Source organism: Dryobates pubescens, chromosome 16, assembly GCF_014839835.1.
Source record: "Dryobates pubescens isolate bDryPub1 chromosome 16, bDryPub1.pri, whole genome shotgun sequence".
NCBI lineage: Eukaryota > Metazoa > Chordata > Aves > Piciformes > Picidae > Dryobates > Dryobates pubescens.
The window spans coordinates 23454703-23473120 of NC_071627.1; the positions used below are offsets into that span (position 1 = coordinate 23454703).

The 18418-nt window shown below is 49.2% G+C and overlaps 2 protein-coding genes across 5 annotated transcripts in view; one reads left to right on the forward strand and one right to left on the reverse strand.

The window, feature by feature from the left end:
• The window catches only part of FAM13B (family with sequence similarity 13 member B), a 49436-nt gene extending 44770 nt beyond the window's left edge, over positions 1-4666 (forward strand). For all 4 annotated transcript variants that reach the window (XM_054168663.1, XM_054168666.1, XM_054168665.1 and 1 more), the window contains 4 exons: positions 2002-2085; positions 2182-2354; positions 3061-3162; positions 4247-4666. In XM_054168663.1, coding sequence (XP_054024638.1) covers positions 2002-2085; positions 2182-2354; positions 3061-3162; positions 4247-4370 — 483 coding nt within the window. In that variant the 3' untranslated portion in view covers positions 4371-4666. The remainder of the gene's footprint in view (positions 1-2001; positions 2086-2181; positions 2355-3060; positions 3163-4246) is intronic.
• Positions 4667-10147: 5481 nt separating this feature from the next.
• PKD2L2 (polycystin 2 like 2, transient receptor potential cation channel) lies at positions 10148-18061 on the reverse strand. Its single transcript, XM_009911707.2, has 10 exons — positions 17951-18061; positions 17610-17743; positions 16886-17142; positions 15903-16121; positions 15094-15322; positions 14244-14414; positions 12700-12881; positions 12120-12240; positions 11339-11440; positions 10148-10219 (listed from the first exon to the last, which is right to left on the reverse strand). Exons 1-10 carry the CDS (start codon positions 18039-18041, stop codon positions 10148-10150), a joined length of 1578 nt encoding a protein of 525 aa, XP_009910009.2. The 5' UTR covers positions 18042-18061.
• Positions 18062-18418: the final 357 nt, after the last annotated feature.

Consider the following 18418-nt stretch of genomic DNA (forward strand, 5'->3'; position numbering starts at 1 on the left):
GTGTACTTTTAGTCCTCCCAAGAATAGTAACAGCAGTTGCAATGAAGCGGCCTCTCTTCTGTACTGCAGGTTGCTGTCACCAGAGGCATGAGTGCCAGGGGGCCATGAGAACCATTTCATCCCTTCATCCTGCCCTGTGTGAGACATGTTACCAACGTCTGCAGCTTCTGTTCAGCAGCTGTGCTTTGTCCTTGTGTTTGCACTTCATTGCCTGTAACTTGCAGTGCTTTCTAGTCTTCTCTTCCCTCTTTCTCTGCTCTTGTGAGAGATGAAGAGCAGTGCTCGTACTGTGCAAGGAGACCGATGTAAGCTTGTTTGTAGCGCCTGTAAACCAGCTGAGGAGTCCCAACCAGCTGACTGTCTTTGTTCTCCATGAGCTGTGATCAAAATCTTGTGTGCTGACCCAGGCTTGCAGCAAAACAGTTGTGATGGTGACTATTTGATGCTTCTACAAGGGGCTGCATCGCTGACATGAGACAACATCTTTAAACACCAGCAGTTCTCTACCACATTTACATAGCTGGGCAGTGGCTTACTCAGCAGGAATTTAATCTGCTGTTTATGTTGACTCTGACAGTTCTTGGCTATCCTCTTTAAGATGTGAAGTACATTGAGAGTGAGGGATCAGCTGTCCAAGATCATTCCTTTCTTCCACATACACTTTTGGGTAGCTGCTTTTGAAGGAAAATGTGATTTACATTGCAGTCAGGTTTCACTTGAAGGGCTTTTCTGTAAGTATTCCTCTTTGAACTTCATAAACACAGGTTGCTCCTGAACACCTAAGCATTTCTTCATGGCTGGGGAGTCCTAGGTCGTTGGTGGCACCCTTGACTAGTTGGGGTTTCTCCCACTTTTCACCTCAAGTATCTGTCTCATCAGCTGAGATGCATTTTATGTTACCAGGAGCCTTATGACTATACCATAGGGGGGGGGTGTTTGTGGTTTTGTTGTTGTTGTATTGGTTGGTTTGTTTTTTTCTGTGAACTACAGGGATGGGTTAGAGCCAAGCAAAAGGACTTTACATTCAGAAAAGATCTTGGTAACATGATTCCTAATCTGTGATGGCTGCAAAGCGTTTTTCACAGGCCTCTGCTTTTGAAAGCTGTAATTGCCACATGGAGCTCTCTAATTACCAGGAATTGTTCAGTGATAGCTTCTGGGTAGGCTGTGTTCAGTGCCAGGCACTTCAAGGATTGCTTTTTGTTGTTCATGATATTTCCATCAGACACCTCTTTAGGATATCTTGGTATGCTGATCGCTGAGGCCTGTGTCCAAAGAAGCAGCAAGCTATTTACCTGTCATGAGCTGGAGTTTTTTGACAGGGCATTGTCTGTGTGGCTTTTCATGTTCCACCTTCCCCCTGTTCAAAGAGTCCATCTGTGGAAATTGCTTGTGCTGTGCAGGGATAAGGGATGAGCAGGGCAGCGCTGTGCAGCAGCAGCACCTGGCGCAGGCCGAAATTCAAAGGATTTGGACTCCCTCTTTTTGAGGTGGCAACAGATAACTCTTACACAGCACTTCAGAGAGGTCTGGCAAAAGAAAGTGGCAGTGTTATTCCCAGTGTGTGCCTGGCAGAAGATAAAAACCAGCTCTGGCCTTGTGTATTTTCATAATCTCCCTGAGCTTTGGGAGGAACAAGAGTAAACATGAAAGGTGGAGAGAAGGTTGTCCATTTCCTCCCACACCTGCAGAAAGAAGGGGAGTGCTTTTTAATTAAGAGGAATGTTAGGCTTTCAGATAGGTTTTTTCCTTGTGTCAAGGATGCTTTGGGGCATCTGAGCTTTGGGGTTATATGGTTGGTTGTCTGTGCTCTGTAAGTATGTTTGCAGCCTCTCATTCTTTCAGAAGAAGAACTCTGAACCTGCTTTAACTTGAGGGTTGAACTAGATGAGCTCCAGAGGTCCCTTCCAACCACTACCGTTCTGTGATTCTGTCTTAAGGGACTTGAAGAAGACTCTGACCACACACAGCATTTCATGAAGCAAACTCCTGTTTTTGCAGGGCTCTCCATCAACCAAGAGGCGTGGGCAGATGCTGCAGCCCATTATTGAGGGGGAAACTGCTCACTTCTTTGAAGAAATTAAGGTGTGTCCAGTGCCTTTGGAAAAAGAACTTCCCAGAGCTTGCAGGAGGGAACCTAAAGATTTCATATCTGTTTTGAACTTCTGCTTTGACTTTCAGGAGGAGGAGGAAGAAAGTGATGGTTTGCCTGCAGACCTGAATGATATCTTAAAAACTGCTGCCCAAACCCAGCCTGTTTTAAGCCCAGTTGAAAACTCTGAGTCTGATGTTGAAGATGGTCAAGAGAAACTGACCCGAGACCTGAGGCTGTCAAGCACCCGGGCTGCTTCCATGTATGTCAGAGATAAGAAGTGACTAAAACCCTACTACAGAAGTTGCGGTTCTTGCACTTACTGTCCTGATACCAACGAGATGGTGTTGGGTGGAAGGGAAGTTTAGCACTTCACAGGAGGTTGTTGGTTTGAATGAGTCTTCTCTCTGGAGAGACTGTTTACAAAAGCCTGTGGTGACAGGACAAGGGGCAATGGCTTCAAACTAGAGAGGACTAGATTTAGGTTGGATGTTAGGAACAAGTTCTGTTCCATGAGGGTAGTGGAACACTAGAAGAGGTTGCTCAGGGAAGTGGTTGTGGCCCCATCCCTGGAGATATTCAAGGTGAAGCTCAACAGGGCCCTGGGCAACCTGATCTGGTTGAGGATGTCCCTGCTGACTGCAGAGGGGGTTGGACTAGATGACCTTTGAAGGTCCTTTCCAACCCAGACCATTATATGATTCTATGTCTGACTAAGATGTTTTTATATTGACTGAATTGTTTAGTGTCTTCCAAACCTTCTTCAGCCTTCCTTGAGCTGTGTAGACAGCAGAAAATTCATAGCCTTTTATTAACCACTGCTTTACTCTGAGTATTTCACCCTCAGACAGCCAAAACATATTCCTCATGAGCAAGGCAGGTTTCTTATCAGTGCAGCTAGCACAGTTGGGTTTGAGGATGCCTTGAAGGATTTCAATTTCATTCTTCCTTCACTTGAAATGTTTTAGGCCTGAATTACTGGAGCAGCTGTGGAAAGCCAGAGCTGAAAAGAAGAAGCTACGTAAGACACTGCGAGAGTTTGAAGAGGAGTTTTATCAGCAGAACGGAAGGTTTGTGGAGCACAAATCCAGCCTCACTCGGTGGCCAGCTAGTCTGTTTTGTTTTTTCCAGCCTTCTGTGTGACTGGTGCCAAATGGAATCTGCTTTTGCTAAAAGAGGAAGCCTGCTCCTGAGTTTTGTTCCCTCTATTAGCCTGTAAAGCGTAATAATGAGAAGAGAAGAATTGGGGGGGGGGGGATCCATTTTAAACCCCACACTTATTAAACAAACTTTAATACGACTCCCTTCCCCCCCCAGATTATCCCTCTGTTTTTAACATAGGGCAGGGAAGTTTGCCTGTTTGTCCTTTGTGCCAGCAAGGCAGCCCTGACAGTGAGGCCTGAAGGGGGATAGAAGTTTTATTCTTCTCTGCTTGTTTGGTTCCTTGGGGCTTTGAATATATATTGTTAGGAAGTTGATTCAGCTGCTGGCCCTTGTGCATAATAGGGTTTTTAAGTCTCTCACCTCATGAACAAAACTAAAAACACTCTTCAGAGGTCAGTCTTTTGACTGGCAGATACTCTCATCTCACTCTTTCTACTGTATTTCTCCTTGACTATGAACTCCTGGAGCGCTGGTCACACAAGTCTCACTAACGTGCCTTCATCATGCCTTTAGTGGCACAGCTCCCTTTGACTTCAGTGGCGAGTGACGAGGTTAATAATGAAGGGTTGATTGCAAATAAGTCAAATTGATAGATTAATTGATTGAGTCCAGTCCTCTGGAATAATTCTCTGTCTGTTTGAGGGCCAGGCTACATACAGTGAAAACACCAAGCAACTTAAATGGTATTGGTGTTTATTAACAGCATCTGAAAGTCTTCAGAGAGACAGAGACAGAGAAGGGAAGCTGAAGAGAGTGATCTATAATAAACTTCTGCAGCAGTTGTGCTGGATCCATGCTCCTGGGGTTTCTAGTCAGTTGTTTAGGTGATGGCAGTTTTAATTACAACAAGCTAAAATAGGATGATGTGTTTATTATTGCTGCCCAAGCTGGTTTCATCTGCCCTGTGCTAGCTGCACAGAGCTGCTTTTGTGTCTGCCTTGTTGCAGGAGGGAGGATTTTCTCTCACCTTGGGTGTGCTGCTCTTTGCAGGAACGTGCAGAAAGAAGACCGAGTTCCCATGCTGGATGAGTACAGGGAGTACAAGAAAATCAAAGCCAAGCTGAGGCTGTTGGAAGTCCTGATCAGCAAACAAGATTCTTCAAAATCAATTTAAGATCTGTTCCTCCAACCCATTGAATCACCTGATGTTTCCATGTGCTACCACTGTACTTATTGGGTGCTTGTGTTCATTTGTCATGCACTGTGGAAAGAATCCAGCTTGTGCACTTTACTGTGGTGCCACTAGAACACGTTTGCAGGGTGAGTAGGTCCTGTCTAGAGAGCAAGTGAGATTTCCAAGTTTGAGACTGCTCTGTCCAACTTTAGCAAGCACAGTTTCCACCAGAGCCTTGTATTACCGATGCATCCATCTTGTTCCAAAACAACCATAGCTTTTCTTTTTTATATATATATATAAGATCTCTATGTATTGTTGGGGTGTTTTTTTTCTTTAGCATTCAAGAACTTTGAGACTTTTGTTCTTGCCACCTTTTTGCATTGTTGAAGAAGTGATCGGTACCATAATGCTCCACTGAACGACTCCTCTTGCCTAGGGGTTTTTTAATGAGGGGGGGTGGGGGTGGGAAAAGTCAGCAGGTTTTAACCGTGCAGCTCTTTTTCCTGGAACACCTTAGAAAACCAGACTGAAATTCCTTTCCCAGGACTGCTGTGGAACAACTTTTAATTGTTTTTGGCATTCTAAATTGCACCTGTGCCACAGTAATAATTGACCTCTCTGGATTTTGCTCATTAGCGGTCACTCTTCCTCCTTGATAAAGATGCCAGTGGACAAACCCCAAAGTGACCTTGCTTAGTGTCTTTTCAAACTGGGAAAAAGCCTGCAGAGCTCTATCACATGCTGCCTACAGGACTTGTGTTACTGTTGGTCATTTTCTCATGGTCTGGGTGGTTCATCAGCTAGTGGTGACGTAGTGTTTTGTCTGAATTGGATACTGCATCTCCACTTGAGGAAGATCTGAGGAGCGTAAGGAACGTTTCGGTGTGCGATGGCGCTCGGCCTCCTGTAAGCTCCAGCGGAACAGAGCTGGCTTAGGACAGTTGCAATTCCACTGTACCTGAAGTAAGTGTGGTATCAAGGGCTAAAAACAAATCAGTGTAGCTGGTGTGCACCACAGGGTGAACTGTGGGTTTTGAGTGGAAAACCCAAGCAATTACCGCTGTTTATCACCGATTTTGTTTTGCAGTTGGAGAATACAAATGTTACCTAACCCTTATGATGTAAGCAGAACAGTTTATGGGCCTTGCATGATTTAGCTTCAGAGTTGAAACTAATGTTTTGAGTATCACATCTGCTGTGCTGAATGATGATTTAGCTACTAGCTTTATGCTCTGCAACAGCCATCAGCAGCTGGGTTTGATCTGGCAGAATCTAAATGTTACTTTTACCTGGTGCTTTCTCAAGGTTTCCTTTATCTTTTTCTCTTTTCAATTGGTTTTTTTTCCCCCCCCTCTTCAGTGTATCAGTTTGTGGCCAGGTTTTGCATGCACCTCCTCTCACTGCATGTTTGGATGACTGGCTAATGTCGGCACAGCAATGATTCACACTGCTTTAATGAAAGACCAAAAATGAACTGCAGCGACTAGCGTGTAACCTCACAGACTTGCTCCTCTGTCTTGAAGCATATGAAAATAGGTTGGAAGTAGGATTTGTAGTGCTCAGATTCCATCTGTGTGCTGTAGAATACTTCTTGATTTATTTTACTCTGCTTGTAGGCATGCAATTTGGGACTTCAGAACAACAGCAACAAAAGCACTAAAACTCTTGAGCACTGGTGGTATGCCTTTTGTTCTTTTGCTTTCCTTTCTCGTTTTTAACTGCAAAGTGACCTGGGACCTTGGAGAACGAGGAGGTTAAACTAGTCTTGAGACCATTTCTCAATCTTACTCAGTTCCATTGTGCAATGTAGACTTCAGTTCCTTTTCTCTCGGTCTGCAGACACGGGTGTATCCAAACATTGAAACTAATGTGTACTGTATAGTGTTGTACATGAATGTTTGTGTTTTATATACCACATGCAAAATGTCAATATGCACTATTTAAATGTTTTAAATAATATATTCCTCCTTTATAATGCTTAAATCTATATGATTCCAATATTTTTATAAGTGAGTGAGTGATCAGACTGGTTCCAATTCAGAATTAACAGCTGCTTTGTGTTCGTTATGCAGTGTTTGGCTGTTTATTCAGTATAGTAGATAATAATAAGCATGGCAACAGTTATGCTGAGTGTGTTTTGTGCCATCCTTGTTGAGCAATAAATAAATGGTAGAACTAGGCATTTTGTGATATAAACAGTTTTACTTTGGTAAAAGCAAACCCTATATATCTCTATGGATATATAGATATGGAATATATATATAACTAAACCAGATATAATTGCATTGCTATGTCTGGGGCTCATTGTATAGACTTTTATAATAAAAGTACCTTAACCTTTATTGTCATACATCTTTGTTTCTCATCTTGCTTTCTCCTCCCCTGCCACCTCTTGAAAGCAAGAGTCCTTGGCTCTTCCTGTAGCTGCACAGCTCTGAGACAGCTGGGACGAAGCCACAGCAATTTCAGCCTTGTTTCATCTGTTTGGACCGTGCCAGAGAGCAGGGAAGTGACCTGAACTGACAGCTCGGTGTGTGGTGTGGGCCGCGGTCCCTGCTAGGGTGCAGGCGTTTTGTCTCTTCCAGGAGATACAGGAGGTCGGGAGACTGAAGTAGTGAACCCTGCGGGGGAAACCAGCGCAGGACCATGCTGTGCTGCTGGGCTCTTTCTGGGTCCTTTCAAATGCCCGTCTGCTCCCTTCTCCGTGCCACAGCTCTTCCACACTGCGGTTAGACGCAGAGGGGGCCTGTGGTGTCCCGCCGGCGCTCTGCGGGACAGGACGCTGCGTAAGCGAAGTCCTCGTCGCATTCACCCCGGGCTCGGGCTGGTGTGAGCCTGACGCCGGGCGCCCTCTAGCGGTCACAGCCGTCAAGGCCTGATCAGAAGAGCAGCGTTTGTTTAATCCGGGCAGGACAATACTTACTGCTTGCTTTCTTTGAAGGCAGCAGTGACCTGTTTTGGAAGCAACAGCTGCCTGAAACAAGATTGATGAGAATTAAGCATTAAATTTGGCAGCAAGAAAAATGGTCCAGGGAAGTGAGGGCCAGCGACCCATGTGCTGGACTCAGTGTGGCAAGGCGAGGGCTGGACTGGGCCAGGGGTGGAGCACAGGGCAGGGAGCAGGCCCAGGGTGACATCTATTGTCATCTGCTCTCTTGGTTACCCATCTGTCTCACAGCTGCCCCAAAACAAGGCAGAGGAGTAAAGGTTCAGTCATTTGTAGAGATGCAAAACCTCCAGCAGAGGTTGGTCAGTTGTCACAGTCACTGCACCTGAAACTTGCAGAGAGAAGAGCCGGAAGCAGTAGTGGTGTCTAACTTTATTAACAATCCTGCTACTGCTAGCCAGAAATAGAAAAAAGCAAAGCAAAGGGACTGGGGACTGGGTTTATTTACAGTGTGTGACATGTCAGGCCATCTCTGTCACCAGGGCTGGTTCTTTTGCTGCTGCAGCTTGATGTTTTTCAGGGCTCTCTGGAATTTTGCCTTCATTTTGTTGCATTCTCCCTGCAGCTCAGATATGTGCGTGAGGAGCCTACAACACAAACACAGCCACGTGTCCTGGAGATGGTGCTGCCCTTCAAACCTGCAGTTGCAGCCTTGCTCTGCTCACTTGTGTGAGCTGGCAAGGGTCTAAGTCCTGAAATAACTCTTCACGAGCACAAGGTCTCATAGCCTGTGTCCCCCTCCCTGAGCAGCCACAAGGAGATGCTCTGGAGGAGTTGATAGAAATTCTTGTCCCACTTCTCTCTTGACTTATGTTACACCACTGCTCTACCAGGTGGCTTTGTTTCCTCCTTCCCAGCTTTTGTCATCCTGTCTCAGAGCACTTCAAACTATCTTGAGACCACTGAGAGGGGATCTTGATAATGTCTATTAATATCTGAGGAGTGGGTGTCAAGAGGAAGGGGCCAGGCTCTTTCCAGCAGCACCTGGTAATAGGACAAGGAATAATAGATAGGAAGTAGAACACAGCAGGTTCCACCTCAACATGAAGAGAAACTTCTTTACTGTGAGGGTGCTGGAGCACTGGAGCAGGCTGCCCAGAGAGGCTGTGGAGTCTCCTCTGGAGACTTTCAAACCCAACCTGGAGGTGTTCCTGTGCGGCCTGCCCTAGGTGATGCTGCTCTGGCAGGGGGCTGGCCTGGATGATCTCTGGAGGTCCCTCCCAACCCCTACCAGTCTGTGACTTTTGGAGTGTCACTCGTGTTCCAGCTATGGCTGCAGCTGCCCTGGAATGGGAATGAGGCTGCAGGAGAGGACACTTACATCAGGAATTCTGCAGAGGAGACGGAGCCGTGAGCTGCGACGGCGTCCACGTCCCTAGCAGGTGGATACAGCTGACCACGTCTCTCTCCAGTTTCCTGCAGCTTTGATTGCTTCTGTTCAACACCAGAGGGACCAAAATAAGCCAGTGTCAAAGCCAGCATGGTTCTGAGGCATCTGTAACTGTGTCCAGTTCTGGGCCCCTCAGTGTCCAGTTCTGGGCCCCTCAGTTTAGGAAGGACATCGAGACACTTGAACGTGTCCAGAGAAGGGCAACAAGGCTGGTGAGAGGCCTTGAGCACAAGCCCTATGAGGAGAGGCTGAGGGAGCTGGGATTGTTTAGCCTGGAGAAGAGAAGGATCAGAGGCGACCTCATTGCCCTCTACAACTACCTGAAGGGTGGTTGTAGCCAGGTGGGGGTTGGTCTCTTCTCCCAGGCAACCAGCACCAGAACAAGGGGACACAGTCTCAAGTTGTGTCAGGGGAGGTTTAGACTCGAGGTGAGGAAAAAGTTCTTCACTGAGCGAGTCGTTCGTCATTGGAATGTGCTGCCCAGGGAGGTGGTGGAGTCGCCGTCCCTGGAGGTGTTCAAGGGGCGATTGGACGTGGCGCTTGGTGCTATGATCTAGTTGTGAGGTCTGTTGGAACAGGTTGGACTTGATGATCCTTGGGGTCTCTTCCAACCTTAGTTACTGTGATACTGTGATACTGTGATACTGTAACTGCCACTTGTGCAGGGAGGGGACAGGCAGGAAAAGATTGTGTGTGCAGCTTTGGGGAGGTAAATCTTCTCCAGCTGAAAGGAGATTTTCCCTTCTGGCCCTTCCATAAAGACAGGATCTAGGAATTTACATTGCTTTCCAGAGGCTGCACACCTGGTGGTTCCTGCCAGCCAAGAGGCTTTTCCCTCTTCTGTGGTAGAAGGCAGATTATTTCAGTCCTGTGTTTTAGAAGCACTAGCACAGGCTTACCCCAGACAGGCAACTAGCAAAGACGGATGGAAATGTAAAGCAGAAGGAAGCTGCAGTAATCTTTCTCCTTGCTGTAGGTGCAACCTCTGACCCAACAGATTGCTAGCTTGCTTGCTTCCCATACATCTGTTTCTGTTTAACATGTGGGCAAATGCCCAGCTCACAACTTCATAGGACAGCTGAGCCACTGCCCTCACCCTACTGCCAGCTCTGCTGCTGCAGTGTGTGGCCTTGCCTGAGCAAGCTCCCGTGCGAGGCTTTGGGCTGTGCTGTTCCTGTGATGCTAACAACAATATTCTGGGGAGAAAGAGCTTTTGTGAGCAGCAGTGGGGACAGCTGTGACTGCTTTAGTGGTGCTCAACTCCTGAAATACAACCAGCAGTTCTGAAGAAAAGAATCAAGGCTACCTTTTCAGTATCACTGTCTCCATCAGAGGCTGAGAATTCCTTCCTTGTCCTTCACACAAATGAGAAGAGGCAGAAGTCCTGTGAGAGTCAGGCTGTGCTCGGTGCAGGGGGGATCAGCAAATGCTGAGCTCCTACCTTGCCCAGTTCTCATCTGTTGCACTTGCAGCTCTCTCTGGCTTCTTCAGCTTGAGCTTGACAAGGGCCTGTTGCAGACAGGGGAGGCCAGGCACGTTAAATGTGCTGTGTCTAACCAGACCCTGCTGCACAAGGACTTGGATGCAAGGAACAAACTGTCAGCACATTGCCTTGGCAACTGATCACAAACCTCACCACTCTTCTCTCTCTTTTCCCTTAGCTCAGCTCAGAGAACTTGCCCTGCTCTGTCTCAGATTTGTCATTAAACCCCTGAAGGTAACAGCCATCCAAATCCAGCAAGAGTTTCTCTTTTCAGGCCAGTTCAGTATAATCTTACTGTAGTCCTGGGGAAGTAGGAGAATGAGCTCAAGTAGGGGAATCTAAGCTGTGCTTTTGCTGCCCAGACTAGCTGCATCCTGCCCAGGGACTCCCTCAATAAACCCCAGGCTTTGCAGGCCTGTGACTTGTCTCTGCCACTCATGAAATCCTACAGGACCATTTCAGGTAGGCAGAGCTGGCAGCCCCCCTCTGCAGCACAGTGTAGGCTGCCTTGGAGAAACACTGAATGCACAGGGCTCACCCTGCACCTATCTCAGTCTTATCTCCCTGGTGATGCTGTAATCCCCAGCTAAAGTCAGGCTTTTAGGCAGAGTCCCAGCTGTGTGCAACCTCCTTTGGCTTCAGTGTGTGCATTTGGCAGGAGAGGAGGAGGTTGTGATTTCAGGTTGAACGAGAAGTTAGGGAAATTCTTGTTTCCCTTTTTCACTCCTTGCTGGCAGGTAAGAATGGGCTGAACTTGGTGGAGTTTCAGAGGTGCCCAGTTCTACTTTTCTTCCCATGCAGAGAAGATCTTTAGTTTCTCAGCTGGGCAGAGCAGCAACACCAACCCCTGAAGAAAGCTGGTGATGGGATAGCTCCCAAACCAGGCTGGTCTGCAATACTTCCTTCACAAGGGTGAAGCAAAGGTAGGCTCCTTGCAGCCGGCCTCACCATGAGGAGCTCCCTCCTGTGGGCCTGATGGAAGGGTGGCTCTGTACCTGTCCAGTGTTTGTGTAAGGAAAAATCAAACATTGGCTGTTCTTAAATGGTTGTGGCCCAGCCGCTTCAGGCTGTTTGCTAGTGATGGAGCTCAGAACTCCTCCTCCTACCTTGCATTCACCGAGGGAGTCACAGAAATGTTTACTTACCTGTCTAAAACATTCTTTCATCTGAAATTCTTGACGGGGCATCACTGCAAACTCAGCTCTGACTGCTGCGTAGGTGTCACTTATGATGGCCAGAAACATGCTCTGCACAGCAAGGGGGCAGAGAGGTTATTCACTTCTGCAAACTGCAGTTGTGTTATGCTGGGGCTGTTCTGGGGCTGGTCCCTGCTAGGGCAGCTAACCAGGGGACCTAAGAGCTCTGCTTGGTGCAGATGTGCTCCTAATGCAGCTAAACCACCTGGTAATCTCAGGGGATATTTTGGGGAGACAAATCAGTTATCTCCCAGCTGGCTAAGAGCCCCCAGTTCCTCAGTGGCACCACATCTCCTGGCTGGTAGAGTTATCAGATGGTCTTTCAGCAGAGGAAAGCATCGATCTGGGAAAGCAACCCCACACCTACACAGCCCCATCAAAGTCTCTTTAAGCTTCCCACCTGCCAGGGCTGCCACTGTGCAGTTTTCAAGAGCAGCCAATTAAGGTTTGAGAAGTTAAAACCTTGAGAAATGAGTGCTGCAGCAGAGTGAAAGGTGCAACGTGGTGCCAAAGGCCCTTTTGTGGCTGGCTGGAGGAAAGCAGAGCTGGGAAATGTTTTGCCTGCTAGGGACTCCTGCACAGGAGTTCAGCCTCTCTCTCTCCCCAGGTGTACTGAGGGGCAGCCAGGGCAAGCCCACAGTCATCCTGGGGTGAAAACTCTCTCAGAGCACTAAAGGACAGTTCTTTAGTGCTGGTGCAAGAGGCTAGGCAGTTTGCAAATGATACCTACCAGCAATATGAAGAACACAAAGAACACAAATGTGATGAAGTAAAAAGGTCCAAGGATTCTGTCTGCTGCTTCTATGGTTTCAAACTTCAAATCTCCCAGCACCATACGAAACTGTGTGAAGCTAGGAGTGAAAAATGCCAGGGTGAGGCTGGCTCTCTCGTCCTGCAGAGGAGCTTTGGAAGCACCACTTCAAAACTCAGCAGCCACAGGCTCGGCTGAGGCTGAGTGACCTTAGCCACTGAAATCAAAAGGCCAGCCATGACAATGCAGCAATGGTGAGCTGCGTGGTCACTACCTACTTGACACTGAGAAAGTACAAAGGAATTTTCAAATGGCTTGTAGGATTGGATAAATCACCTGCCTTAAAAGCAGAAAATCCCTTCCTTCCTGCTCCAGCTTCAGGATCCCTTGTCCCCTGTTAGCAACAGAAGGTCACAGCATAGGTCTCTGTCTCTCTATAGGGGATTTTATCCCTAGCTAAGGTAAGTACTTATACCTCTTAGCATCTTAGAGCTAGCTCACATCCAAGCCCCTGCACCAGCTGGGGAGTTTGTATCAAGGAGTTTAGAAAGTGACCTACATGGAGTTCTGGAAAGTGGAAAACTCCTCAGCTTGAGACCCGAAGACCAGGTAGCCAAACTGGGCATAGGCAAAGAAGATGATGAAGAAGATGATGGAAAATCCAAGGATGCCTTTGGCACAGCGAGATAAGGTGCAGGACAGCTGTGCCATGGTCTTGTTGAAGTTTATGTATTTCAGTATCTGCAAGAGAACAGCACAGGGACAGCTGTGAGTGGGGGATGGAAATGCACTGCAGCACCCTAGCAGGCTTTCGGGAGCGTGGTCTGTAACGGTGCTCCACAGCTTAGGGCATGCCTACAGGGAAGCTGCCTGGTGTGGGGCTGGAAGGAAGGAAGCTGCCTGGTGTGGGGCTGGAAGGAAGGAAGCTGGCCTGGTGTGGGGCTGGAAGGAAGGAAGCTGGCCTGGTGTGGGGCTGGAAGGAAGGAAGCTGCCTGGTGTGGGGCTGGAAGGAAGGAAGCTGCCTGGTGTGGGGCTGGAAGGAAGGAAGCTGGCCTGGTGTGGGGCTGGAAGGAAGGAAGCTGCCTGGTGTGGGGCTGGAAGGAAGGAAGCTGCCTGGTGTGGGGCTGGAAGGAAGGAAGCTGGCCTGGTGTGGGGCTGGAAGGAAGGAAGCTGGCCTGGGTGTGCTTCTGGAGCGATGAATACTCTGCAGGACAAATACACTGATGTGCTACAGCCAGCAGTGTGTGGAGTGCTCTGTGCTGGGTGCTGGTTATGTGTTATCAGCTCCAGCAGATATGGCCAAGGGGACTGCAAGCCACAGCACCCTCCTGCACCTCAGGATTCCCTGACTGCCTGACTTGGTAAGGAGCTCTCCTTTACTTTGGGCCTGGCACAAGGCCTGAACAAAAGCCTTGTTCCATGACAATTGTTGATGATAACCACGGGTCTGCTGCTGCATTAACAATCCTCAGGCTGAGGGGAGGATGATGCAGAAGGAGCATGCAGCTGGGGTACAGAAGGGCTGTTAAGGAGGAAGACACAGAAGTGCTGAACAGCCAGGGCTCCCAAACAGCCTCCTCCTGCAGCCTCCACTCAGAGGTGGAGGAAGGCCAGAAGCCTGTTTATGGTCAAAGGAGATGACCTTGCATGATAGCTTATGTCCAGGTATTTGGGTGTGAGTGTAGAGCCTGACTGCTGCTGGCAGCTGTGAGCACCTTCCTTTCAGACACCTTTTGCCTTCCTCTAAAGTTAAAAAGCAGCTACTGATTTCATAGCTGTGGCTGCAAAAGCTGCCAAGAGCTTCACTTACTGCAGCTATTCCTTCTGCTGGGTGATTCTGGTGTAGGGAAGCACTGAGTTTGAGGAGGCTGCGTGGCCATGGTAATTTCCCAGCTTCCCCACTCCCCAGTTTTTTCTTTAGATGGGCTTGGAATTTGCATGAGCCTTGTTTATGAAGAGGAGGGAGCTCTAAACTCTTCTGGAATCTTATAAACAGAATTCTCCCTTCTAGCCCCACCTTTGGCAGTTCAGCCACAGAAAGGTAAAAGCCATGCTAAGAAACTCTGCTTCATGAGTACAGCTAAAGGGAGTGAGAGCCAATACCTTTATCCAAGCCAAGAAGAGAGTGACAGCAATTGTGTTGTTGTAGAGGACTTGGCAGAATGCAAGGAAGTAGAAGTCTGGGTACACCTGGGGATCAGACAGCAGCTCCTCCAGCAGCAGGGACACTTGGCCAGTGCGGTAGATATTGAAGGCAATGGCAAGGATGGAGACCTGAGGGGAAGCAGAGACAGGGAGACTGGAGTCCAGCTGCCTGGCCTCTCTTCAGGCTGCCACTGTGCCCAGGAAAGACTGCTGATGGCAAAAGGCCCTTGTTAGGCTTGGAGAACCTCAGCTCTTTGGAGCACAGAATCACAGCAACATTCAGGTTGGAAAAGACCCTTGGGGTCACCAAGTCTAATCCAGAACCTGACTCTGCAAAGCTCACCCCCAAACCATATCCCTAAGCACCACATCCAAACCACCAGGGCTGGTGACCCAACCACCTCCCTGGGCAGCAGTGCCTGACTAGATGCTTTGTCATAGACTGTGTCAATGAGACTACCCTCGCTACAGGCTGCGTAGCTGTCCTGGGACAGCTCTGGCCTTGAGCTATGTACCACGCTGCAGACCTTCCAATCTTACTGCTTTAGCTCTGCTAGAGCTTTCCTGCTCTGCAAAGACAAAGGCTAAAGCACACGAGGTGGACAATGAGTAGAAAGGATGTGGAGCTGCACTGGGCTGAGAGCCAGGCTAGGTAAGAGTTCAGGTGTGCTGCCCCATGGTGAGCTCTGTGGCCTCTTCAGTGTAGAAGAGCAGGTGGGTGACTGACTGAAAAGATGCTGGCTGGCTATCCAGTGCTAGCCTAGGCTAGGCTGGCAAGCACAGAGGTGAAAGTCAAAGGGTAGCTCACCAGCAGCAGCAGCAAATCCAGCCAGTTCCAGGCACTTCTGAAGTATTTCCCTTTCAGGTTTGTCATTTTTCCAGCTTCCTGGATGATGAATATACAGACCAAGAGGCAACAGGAGAGTTCACAAGAAGCCAGGAAGTAATCATAATAGGTGGTGTATCTGAGGAGCTTCACAGAGTAGAAGTGTGAAGAGGTGAGAGCACCCCCACTGGCAGGGAACTCCACCACCAACCTGCAAACAGAAAGGGGGCTGGTGTCAGTGACCATCCCTTTACATCCTCTCACTCCTGGGTTTTGCAGTACTAATTATTACAACGTTAATAATACCTTAATGGAACTCCTACAGCTACAAGATCTTCATGTAAGGGCCAAGTGCCCCAAGGAAGCCTATTACATGGTAGGGAAAGTTGAAGAGAGAAAGGGAAGCTCTTGGGATAGCCAAGCTATGGTGTTTGGTTAGAGGGCTCAGAGGAGCAAATTCTCACCCTGCCCTGAGTCTCCTTCCTCTACTAACTGACACCAGGATAATTCAGTCTTTGAGCACTGCAAAATGCTGTGAGCTCTGTTCCAACAGGGAGCAGCCAGCAGCTGCTGTGCAGACCAGATACAAGCTATTAAAGAATGAAGAGAGGAAGGAGCTGGGTCTGCTGCCTGCACTGAGCTTCTGCATTTTTCATGAGTTACTGTCTTGCCAGCTGGTACCTGAGAAAGGTGGCTGCATAGTCCTGAGCTCACCAGCCCTCCTTGTGTCCTGATGGAAGCATCATGCCTCAGTGAACTGGAGTTCACACACAGTCAAGGTAAGAACTCACCTGATTATACAGAAGAGGTTTACATTTGCATTGTATGTTGAGAAGTCAATAAACACCACCCTGGTTCCCCTGGTGAGCCAGCTGTGCTGCCTGAGAAACTCCAACTTCTTGAGACTCCCCTGCTTTGACCTAGGTAGAGTGAACTTGTATCCTCCACTGCTGTACACAGCCACAGCCCCCCAGTACCAAAGGGATGAGGAGGCTGAGGAGTATTTCCACCTGTCAGAAATGGGAAAACAAAGCAGCTCAGGGTGAGGAAGCTGGATTCAAGTTGGCTTTGATTTTATATGGCCCCTGTTAGCTCTCCTTGTCTTCTGCACCCCTAGCTGACCAGTGAAGCCTTTGAGTAACACCTGTGCTCAGTACATGCCAAACACACGGCCTTGAAATATTCCCACTCCTTTTGCTGAGCTGCTCAGTGCATTCACAAGCCAGCAGCTGCTTCTGAATCTGGACTTCACCCAGTTCATCACCTTAAAACCCTTACAGATGGAAGGAGTCTCCAGTTTGCACAGTTCCTTGGCTCTGTGGCATGCTCATGACTTAGAATCACAGAATCAATAAGGTTGGCAAAGACCTCAGAGATCATAAGTCCAACCTCCAGCCTTCCTTGACTGCGTTCAGTCAGTGCTAAGCGTGTGGAGCAAGCCTTTTGGCTCTGTTTCCAGAGCATTTTAGCATGACTCCAATTTACAAACGTGTGATTTAAATGCAGGCTTGCTGTAACTGAGCACTTGTGCTGAGCTGTTGGTGGAGTCAGGCACACCAACATCTGCTGCTGCTTCCAGTTCTTCCTGCCCTGCGTTTCCCAAGCCAAACTCCCAGCTATAAGGCTGGCACAGAGGCAAATCCATGGTTTACCTCCGTGTAAACAAGAGGAAAGCTCAGCTAATTGCATGTGTGGTTGTAACCCACTGAAGCACGCTGGCATTAAGGGTTTGGGGAGGGCTTCCAAGGCACTTCAGTGCTGGGTTGGGACTTACTCAGGTGCGTTCCCTGGCCCAAAGTCAGAGCTGTCCTCAGCTCCGTAGCGGTACTTGCTGTAGCACGTGTCCAGAAGGACACGGAAAGAGGGGTGGATGGAGCAGCTGTTGTGGTGCACTTTCAGCTGGCGGATCTGGGCTGCTCCCAGCAGCAAATTCTCATAGTAAATGTGGCTGCTGTTGTGCTGGAGGGGAAACGTTCTGTTGGTGTACCATTTGTCCCAGTAGAGGCCATCCAGGAGGGGTCCCTCTGCAAACTGCATGGATGGGTGAGGTTAGAGATTCGAAAGGGATTTAGATACCACTGTCACTTTAGCCTACTTTAAGAGCAACCCAGGTGACTCAAGATGGTACATTCCCCTGCCTGCCCTGGTGGGAATCCTAGCTGGGTTTTGGGTTTAACAGCTGAAAGTCAAAAGAACTGTAAATGTAAACTGCAAACCTTTCTGGCTTCGTGGAAACTCTTTTCACACCAAGCCCAATACTGAGAACAGGATGCAGCAATTAATTGGCCTGCTGTTTGCTTCCACTAACTATTCAGAACTACCAGCATTATTGTCCGGACCCAGAATGTCTCCAAATGTGTTTTAAGAGGTTGTTTGCTGTAAGCACAACATCTGGCACATGGCTTTTGGGAGGACTGCATGAATGTCTTGCTCTAGACCAACACTAGGAGCTTCTTCCCTTGCTTTCCAGGAAAACATCTCTGCAAAGGAAGCCTTACCCTCCAGAAATCGTCTTTGCTCCCAATGCTCCTGAAACCAGTCCTGTTGCCTTCAGAGGAGGAGGGCTCCACGAAGGCCTGGGACATGACTTTGTGCAGGTAGTACATGTCCGAGCTCACCATGCCGAGCGTCACTGCAAAGAAGGGGCAGAGGGGGACGTTCTCAGGCTGAAACTGGGGCATGGCAGCAGCTTCTAAGGCCGCTCCTCTGCTCCAGCAGAGGATGCTGCTAGGGGGTGAAGCGACCCTTTTGGGCGTACGACAGGTGGAGCAAGGGTAAGCACCGCAAGAGGGGCAGCTTGCACAGCAGTTGTGGTCATCTGCGTCCCCGGATGACTTACGTGTGCAGAGGGCTACCAGGAACACGATGTAGATGGCCAGCTCCCGCTGGGTGGTTTTCGGCACCAGCCTCCTGCTGTGTCTGCGCTTCATGGCACCTGCTGGGCGCAATGTCGGCGGCGGCCGAGAGGAGTCGGAACGGTCAGCGCCGCCCGGCGCCCGTTGCCCACCCGAGGCCCGGCCTGGGCCGTGAGGCTCGGCGGTGGCGGTGGGCGAGGGGAGGGCAAGGTGCGGGCCCGGCCCGGCGAGGAGCGCCGCGGCCTCTGCTCCGCCGCGGGCCCGAGCCCGCCGGCTCCCGGCGCTGCCCGGTCTGGATCCCAACGGGCGGCGGGGGCCGGTTCCGCTCGCAGGCTGCGGCAGGGCTCGGGCTGGGCAGCGGGGCAGGGCCGCTCCTGCCGCCCTCGGAGCTTGCTGTCGTTGTCACTGAGCCCCAGCGAGCTGGGGGTTGGAAAGGACCTCTGCAGATCATC

Bases quoted from the DNA above. Each gene is read 5' to 3' on its own strand.
- PKD2L2 (XM_009911707.2), bottom strand. From the start codon at position 18,041: ATGAAGCGCAGACACAGCAGGAGGCTGGTGCCGAAAACCACCCAGCGG. The intron at 17,143-17,609 runs GTAAGGCTTCCT...CCATCCATGCAG, and splicing joins GCAAAGACGATTTCTGGAGG to TTTGCAGAGGGACCCCTCCT. The intron at 14,415-15,093 runs GTGAGCTACCCT...GCTTCCCCTCAG, and splicing joins TGGATTTGCTGCTGCTGCTG to GTCTCCATCCTTGCCATTGC.